This window comes from Cupressus sempervirens, chromosome 3, assembly GCF_028749045.1.
Source record: "Cupressus sempervirens isolate cs-2001-9-10 chromosome 3, ASM2874904v1, whole genome shotgun sequence".
Lineage (NCBI taxonomy): Eukaryota > Viridiplantae > Streptophyta > Pinopsida > Cupressales > Cupressaceae > Cupressus > Cupressus sempervirens.
Genome location: NC_143120.1, coordinates 137,849,701 through 137,858,825, shown reverse-complemented (window position 1 = coordinate 137,858,825; position 9,125 = coordinate 137,849,701). Strand labels below are relative to the sequence as shown.

The 9,125-nt window shown below is 36.7% G+C and overlaps 1 protein-coding gene across 1 annotated transcript; it reads left to right on the top strand.

Annotated features, from left to right (window-relative positions):
• The first annotated feature begins 3,524 nt into the window (after window positions 1–3,524).
• On the top strand, window positions 3,525–8,473 carry LOC149565139 (endoglucanase 8-like). Its single transcript, XM_089818684.1, has 8 exons — window positions 3,525–4,334; window positions 4,560–4,769; window positions 4,918–5,118; window positions 5,758–5,850; window positions 6,066–6,227; window positions 6,602–6,713; window positions 6,857–7,020; window positions 7,776–8,473. The coding sequence occupies exons 1-8, from the start codon at window positions 4,116–4,118 to the stop codon at window positions 8,094–8,096; spliced, it is 1,482 nt and encodes a 493-aa protein (XP_089674810.1). The 5' UTR covers window positions 3,525–4,115; the 3' UTR covers window positions 8,097–8,473.
• Window positions 8,474–9,125: the final 652 nt, after the last annotated feature.

Below are 9,125 nucleotides of genomic sequence, written 5' to 3'. Positions count from 1 at the left end.
CATCAATATTTTTGAGATAAGTAATCCACTACGTGAACTCAAGACCATAGCCTAAAAGCTTGGTGGTGTTAGGAAAGGGTTAAGTCCATGTCAACATATACTCTTGGGTGAACATTCAAACTACCTTAATTGTCAGAGTTAGGTTCACAAAATGACAAATTGTAATTGAGATTCTATGTTGTGCAAAAAGGGATAGAATGCAAGGTTAAGGTGAAGCAAAACCCCCCACATAGGATATTTGGATTAAAAATACCTTCTAGGTGGAAATCTATATCCCATGCTTGGAGATGATATGTTTGACCACAAATAATCTAGGAACTATAGCAGCGGGTTTCTCTAGCTTGATCTTAATCACAATTATGCAACCAAAATAGCCTCTAAAACCCTTGAATGATTTTATTACCCACCCATTTTGCTCCCAGTTTGTGAGGGTCAATTTGATTACGTATTTCTTTGGTGAGATGCTTTTTAGGTATACAAAATGAATTACCTATCTTGTTGTCTAATCTTCTATCATTGAACTATGATGGACTTATATCTAGAGAGGTCCAGGGTCTCTGAAGGTTAACTTTTCTATGCTTCAAGTTGTATAAAGGAAGCATTTTGTCCATTAGATGCTTGAGGGTTTGAAGACTAGGGCCCTATATTAGAGAAATTTGAGGTGTTGATTTCCTATTGCTAGATTGCAGAGCTAAGTCATGTGTGATCAATATGGGTTGGCTCATTCTAGATTGTAACTTCAAGATAGTCTATAATCCCTTTTCCCCTCACTTTTTCCTTAGTGGCTGAAGCATTGGTTGGGACCCATTCCAAATTGACTTATATGCTTGATATTCTTCAATTTTAGTCATTATTACAAAAAATTTTACAAGAAATGGTTTCATTATCCCATTAGTATACAAAGAAAACCATCTTCAAAATCTGATCTTTATTATAGAAAACTTTTAACAAACTTCTAAAACGTTTTCATTCAAATAAACATACAATTTTATACAAACATCATATTAAAATACTTAAAAGCCCTGTAAATAAGTAAACTTGCAAAGGGGGTTGCAAGTAGAGTGGGTTTAACCTTGGAGGAAACTCCGTAGTTAAGTGCGACCAAGCTAGAGTAGTACGGTAATGAATGACCTCTTGTGAGCATTTCCTAAATCCAATGATTGCCAAGTGTTCCATTTATTCTCGTAAGAGATGGATTTGTGTAATCGGTGGCGACAATGCATATATAGATGACAACTAACTAGTTTCCCCTTATCTAAACAAAAGTATCTCAATAAAAAAGTCTTAAAAAAATACCCACCACCCTTTCTTTTCATGTTCCTCGCAAACTCTCCAAGGGGTCATTATCTCATACGCCAATCAACCTAAAAGTTCGCCCTTCTACCTATCTGGTAAGAGTTATAATAGAGGCATACGGCAATAGAGATTTTTAGTCATAGGAATATTTGCAGCCGTCCTCACACATGAGGATGGCCCACGACGACCTTATAATTCTCACACTCTGCTCTCACTAACGTGGAATGAGAGCTGGTAAAGCAGTTATGCCATGGCACTTTAAGGGCTTTTATGGATAGAAAAATAGGAGACCCAATCTTGTCACTACCTATGAAAAAGATATCGTACTGTAAAGTCATGAGTGGTAACTCTGAGCATCCTATGGAACGTTGCCTTCAACATTTCTAGGTCATAACCGACACTCTATATGAAACAGCATATATAATCACCACAAGTATTTAACTCGGGTAGGTTTGTGTGTTCTGTTTTTTGGTGGGGTATGCTAATTTTTAGATTGATAACTGGTTTGATGCTCTTGGAATTCTAGTTATTCTAAATACAAAATAGTACAATCTGGAGAACATAAATTGGTATAATTGAATGTGTTTTCATTCTAGTGTTTACATTTTTATAGTATTGTCAATCACATACCATTGTTTCCTTTCTTTTCTGCAGTGTGGACATCCAAAAGTTAATGCCTTACAGGCTAGACTACTTACATAACTCCAACCCCCGCATTCTTTTGCTGATGGAGATTCATAAACGAGTATGACCTTGCATGTGAAAAATTCTCCATTCTGTCAGTAAGGAGGGCCACGTCAGTGGGGGGAAGGAGTTTCTTTAATTTTATTCCACTGTCCAGCTCTACATTCACGTGCCCTGAATGTGACATGGTGAGTTCCTTCAAAGGTTTAGCAGTCACACGACAGCCTTTGCCTCTTCGTACATTGATTAGTACCAAATATTTGGTTTGGATTATCCCTCTCTCCTAACAACAATGTGGGATTACCCACCTTGGAAAATTAAAGACCCAATACATTCATTGCATCTCCCAATGCCTAGGGAACATTTGGCCTTAAATTTGGCATATATGTATGCCTAATCATTGCTTGAATTATAGAGTCACATTCAGCACATGGAACTAATCATTCGCTTAAATTGCAGGAGATGGGCAAAATAGAGTTAGATTAGTACAAAATACTTGGTTTGGATTATCCCCCTCTTAACAACAATGCGGGATTACCTATCTTGGTAAAATCAAAGAATGTTATGAATTAAATCCTTAAATCTAGGACATACCATCTCCCAATGGGTAGGGAGGATTGGGCCTAAAGTTTGCATATTTTATACGTTATCGTTTTTTAAATTTAGTGTATGTAATTGGGAGAAGAGATTTAGCAGTTGTTTAGGCTAATTTAGAGCATCTAGAACTCCTAATCTTTATGTCGAAATTTGTCATTTTTTTTAATGAACCTCTATAGGCGACTAAAGAGTTTAAAGTTAAGGTTTAAGCATTTCCACATTTACGGAGCTCTGTAGAAGTCATAGAGTGCAAAATTGTTGGAAAGTGTCATTTCAAAACATTCGCCCAAAATCCATTATGTTCACCTCCAATAACCGCTCAACAAAAATAAAAGTACTTTTGGCACAAATGGACCAATTGGCAACCAAGAAAGCTAAAAAATGATCAACTATTTGTACGTCTGTGATCGGCTATTAGTACATGTATTATTGGTTATTAGTACACGTGTCATCATTTTTTGGGGCTTTTTAAAAGTGGTAATTGGAGGGGATCTATAACGATACCATATCGGTCATTGGACCCCCGACGACTATTGGGTCGCTTCCCGTAACCATTACTTAAATTTCAAGGGACTGATAAAATTAGAGTAGAACATAAAGAGGATGGAAACTAACCATATTACTGAATGAACAATGAAAGAACAAAGAATTTTAATGACATCTAAGAGACCAAATAGTCTAAAGGACCATGAGATCACAGCCTCACACTAATTCCAAATTATTTTCCAAATCTCCTACTATACAACTTGACAATCAAACAAACAGTTTCATTGAACTTATCATCTCCAAACAAACTCAAATTGATTTTGTACCGAGCCCTTATGTTATCATTTAGTAAGCACTCGCCAACAAAGCGCGATACTTCAATAAGAGGAAAGGAGCAAAATCAGGGGAGGTTGGAGACCAATCTAACCTAATGAGAGGACAGATGCTAAGGAGACATTAAGGGATGATTTTTATGACTTGGGGTACACGAAATTGCCCGAGTCAACAAAGGAGCATCCATATCATCACATGTCTGGCAAATCCTCGAGGTGCCCACTTTGTGACATAATAAATATGTGCATGCCATGGCTGCTCTCTGCAATTGCACATGCAGCAGCTCAGACGAACAAGGCCTTATATGGCTGAATCATTTCTTCCAATGCATTGATTGAAGGGGCATGTCTGTTAAGTTCACATTCAGTGGTCAACACTAGACCACTGTGAAGTGATGTGAAAGAGAGAGAAAAACAGCATGGGGTTTAACAAATTAATTCTATATTATTACAAACATTGAGACCCTCCTCATCGTAAAGGGTGTCCTGTCCCCACATTCACACTTGGAAAGGGTAACTCCCTATTGACTACCCAATAGCTACATTCTCCATTAATTTATTTAATGAAATCTACCAATGCATTTGATGGAAGGAATCCTATGATCATCTCTCGTTCTTGTGCTTATAAGAAGCATCAGAACCCACATAACTATACTTGGGGGTGTAGTTGTTGTTGTGGCTTCTGGAGCTCTTAAGTGCATTTGTTCTGCAGAGTCCAAAATGGGGATTGTGTTTAAGAGGGCCCAAATGATGTTAGGCTTGGGCTTATTAATTGTGTTAGCAGCATCACCTACAGCAGTCTCAGCAGGCCATGACTACAGAGATGCTCTTTCGAAATGCATTATGTTCTTTGAAGGGCAGAGATCAGGGAAAATTCCTCCAAATCAGCGCATCAAATGGAGAAGGGACTCTGGTCTTAGAGATGGCTCTGCAGCAAATGTAATGCTCTATTTGTTCTATTTGTAATATTGTCAGTTAACATTCGTGCTTTTTTATAGGTAATGGGCCGAAAATTAATTGTTATTATGTTTAAAGTTCAAATAGTCTTGAACTCAAGCACTTCCAAATGAGAGACTCACAAACTACTGTGCTGTTGTAGGCTCTTCTTGTTAACATTCATGTTTTATGCTGTATCTGATAACTGCATTTTTTATTGATGTGCAGGTTGACTTGGTGGGAGGATACTATGATGCAGGGGACAATGTGAAGTTTGGTTTTCCCATGGCTTTCACAACCACAACGCTTTCATGGAGTGTGATAGAATTTGGTAAGCTCATGGGCTCTGTTGAGCTACAGAATGCCAAGAGTGCCATTCGTTGGTCTACAGACTATCTTCTCAAAACCACTGCACAGCCAGATACAATTTATGTACAGGTTGGTTAATTGTGCAATGGTATTATACATCTTGAGTTTAGTTAGTGCTTTGTAATGTTTATTTTATAGGTAATGGGCCGAAGTAGCATTGTGTTGTAGGCTCTTGCCTTAGAGAGAAATTTTAGTGTTTTTTGGTATGTTGAAACAGGTGGGTAATCCTATTCCAGATCACAATTGCTGGGAGAGACCAGAGGATATGGACACTCCAAGAACAGTATACAAAATCAGCAAAGACAGGCCTGGCTCAGATATTGCTGCCGAAACTGCAGCTGCCTTGGCAGCAGCATCTATTGTGTTTAGGTCATCAGATCCAGCATACTCTCAACTCCTTCTCGGCCGTGCACGCCGTGTAAGTTAGTTAGAATAGTAATTATGAGCTCTCATGGCTAAACTGTTTTGACAAAGATTATATACCAAAATTTTAGCTTCAAGAGTACTTTAAACTGTTAGACAAAAGTTCCTATTTAAAACTGTTCATGGGTTAAAAATTTTCATGAGTTAAAACTGTTTGAATCAAATTTTGGACCCAGAGATGTATGATTAATGACCTGCAAGGGCTTTTCAATATAATCCACTTCATTGTGTGTAGATATACTTCTTTTTGCTATTCCATCAGTGTGATAAATGGCCAATAAAGTGCTTCACGCATACATTAAAAATGAGAACATTTTTGTTTTACTACGAGGTAAACTTTGGAAATGAATGATGAGTTAGATTTGACAATCTGAAATGTAACTTTTCAGGTCACCCAATTAAAAACCGTTTGAAGGGACCCATTATCTAGAAGAACGATGAATTAGGACTGTAGGCGTTCAAATAAAAACAAAAGTATCTTTAAGAAATAACCTCGATTTTGTCATGATTGTGGAATTAGGGATGTAAATGAGAATTCCTTATTCACATTTCTTTTTTACACAATGACTAGAGAAAATTAAACTACATGATTTGGACTACAAGTAAAATGTAAATATGATCATCTGTTCAACAGGTTTTCCAATTCGCAGACAAACACAGGGGAGCCTACAGTGACAATCTCAGAGCAGGAGTGTGTCCTTTTTACTGTGATTTCGATGGATACCAGGTGCTTATACTCTTTAACTGTTAAGATAGTTTTTTTTTTATGGATAATAGGCCATTGTCAATATTTTATTAATTTTTTAAAATTTACAATCGTATTTTTTCCCATTCAAAGGTACCGGCCGGAGAAGAATAGGAAAGAAAACCCCAGAATAGTTTTTAAATGCTTCATCAGATATTGTTAAATTTGTTTCACTGACACTTAAATGGTATCTGTAGGACGAATTGTTGTGGGGTGCAGCATGGCTTCACAGAGCAACCAAAGATCACACTTACCTCAGCTACATTCAAATCAATGGAGAGACTCTGGGAGCTGATGAAAACATCAACGAGTTTGGATGGGACAACAAACATGCAGGGATAAACATTCTTGTATCTAAGGTCATTCGATTTCCTCTCAATATATATCCCCATCATAAGTTTGTACTTTATAATGAGCAATCACTACTAAAACTCTTTCATTCCAACATCTTTGTTACTTGAAATAGTCCTGGATCTGATTGCATGAACTTAAATTTGTTCAACCATTGTGTTGGCTCAAATTTCATGATCTATTATCAAGATTTTTTCGTTTTTCATATTATTTACTTTTTAATAGATCAGAGAATGTGATCCAAAGCACTAATGTGAAAAAGTTAATACAATCAAATCTAACAACATTGTGGAAATTGAAAGTATAAAACCCTTTTTAATATGTTTTCAAAAGTATTGGGAAATTTTTTGACTATCTTATTTGCTTGTTTCAAAATGTACAGGAATTCTTATTGGGGAAGGTAAACTTCCTTCAAACCTACAAGGGACATGCTGACAACTTCATCTGCTCTTTGTTGCCTGAAACACCCTACAGACATGTTGCACATACACCAGGTAAATTTAGTTTACTAAGAAACCCACAGTCTAATCACAATGGTCCCATAGGCTGGTTGGCTTCATGGACATTATTAAAATACCTTCATTCATTTGATAGAGAAGAATTGAGGGCTTTTAATGTATATGTTGGCTTGTGGCAGATGGGCTAATCTACAAGCAAGGAGGGAGCAACATGCAGCATGTGACATCCATATCTTTCCTGCTTTTAGCTTATGCAAGTTATTTAAGCCATTCTAATCAAGTAGTCCACTGTGGAAACATTGCTGCCACTCCTGCCAGGCTGCAAGCGCTAGCCAAGAGACAGGTACATGACCCAATTTCATAAGCAGTATTAATTATGATTTTTAAGAGGCATTTTGGATCAGATTGTGTAGTTCCCCATCAGCACTTTGGTTCCCACACTGTCAGCCATCATCCCAATGATTGAGTAGATATAGCACTCCATCATTTGGATGATGGATCATGGAATGTGATCCAAACTATTGATACAAAGACTACCACACAATCTACATGACTCAATCTCAAGAGCAGTACTAAATATGATTTGGAAAAGCCGTCTGATTAGATTATGTGTACTTTTCCCATCAACAATTCGAATCCCAATGATTGAGTAGAGATAACACTCCAACATTTGGATGATGGAGTAATGGAATATGATCCAAACCAATGATGTTAAAACTACCACACAATCTGATTAAAAAACAGCTCCATCTCTTCCACACTGCTCAAGAAACGGCTCTTTCAAATCTTATGCATCATTGAAATTTGATATCTTTAAAACAGTCATTGAATTTCCACAATCTATGCTTTCATAGAATTTGTTTCTGGATTTGACTCTGTTGATTTTTTACATTGATGTTTCGGATCACACTCCATGATCCATTATCACGATGAATGAGAGCAAACAGAATGATGAATGATTACTTTCATCCTGATGACGGATAACAGAGTGTGATCTGAAATGTTGAGATCTGTAACCAAATATGATTTCAACATGACCTATAATTCGTTCATTTGGCTTTCTGTATATGCCCTAACAAAATTGGCCTTGAATTGCAGGTAGACTACATACTAGGAGACAATCCAATGAGGCTTTCATACATGGTAGGATACGGGTCCAACTTTCCAAAATACATTCATCACAGAGGCTCATCTTTGCCCTCTGTAGAACACCATCCGAGTCACATAACGTGCAAGGGAGGCTCTCAGTACTTCTTCAGCAAAAATCCAAATCCAAATCTTCTAGTTGGGGCAGTTGTGGGAGGACCCAACAGGAAAGACCAGTACTCTGATGGCCGCAAGTACTATAAGCAAGCAGAGCCCACCACTTATATCAATGCACCTCTGGTTGGTGTACTCGCCTTCTTCGCTGGTCATTGAGAGCAACTATAGGATTTTAACATACTAATTAATCCACTCCATTGTTGTAAAGCATTGAATGCCCACTGTACTAACACCCATAAAAGCAGAGGAATGACACAGGGCTAAGGGAATGCATGCTAAATGACACCAATCCTCGTTATTACCTACCTATATATAAGAATTTGGGCATACATAGCTATTACTAATTGCATTGTACGTCCATTTCAACTATCATTTCTCAACTATATATATATATGCAACTTATCTAGTCTATTTCTACAATGTAACGACTCCAAAAAAGAGTCTAATCTTCATAATTACCCACCTATATAAGAATGCAACAATTGTATGCCCATTTCAACTATCATTTGCAACTTATCTGGTCTTTTTCTACAGTGTAACGACTAAAAAGTCTTTTCTGCAGACCTACTATTATTACTAAAAATGTCGGTGTACTCTATGTTAACTGATTGCACAAAGGCTGTAATAATGTCTCAACAGTAAAAGGTAACGGCAGACAGTTTTATGGGAAATGATAAACTATGATGGAACTTTGTCTTTTATCAAAAACAAAATAGTAACAATCTGACACATGTCAAATCAAATTTATTAATAGTCCTACTCTTTTTGGAGAATATTTGATGGCCGGGGTATTTCCTCGATTAACATGTTCGAGAGAGACATCAGAAAACAGCTTTATATAATTTTATAACGGGTATATTAAGATTTGTCTTCATGTATTTCTATACAAAGAGATTCTTTAAAAAATAATTGCATGGATTGTTTTTTAATAATTGTAAGTGAACCATGTCCTCTTTGCTTAAATCTAGGTTATTGAAATGAATGTACGGAATAAAATATTTAAGGAATAAAAATAGTATAGTAATTATTTAAATATGTAAGAGGAGGGAAACAACCATTTTATTTTAACAATCATTCAAGATAATCAAGCTATTTGGAGCTTTGCTCTTTGTTCACTAGTACTATTAAGTCTCCACAAATAAAGCTTTTCGATTGAAGATTAATTCAAATGGGGTAGATCAAGGC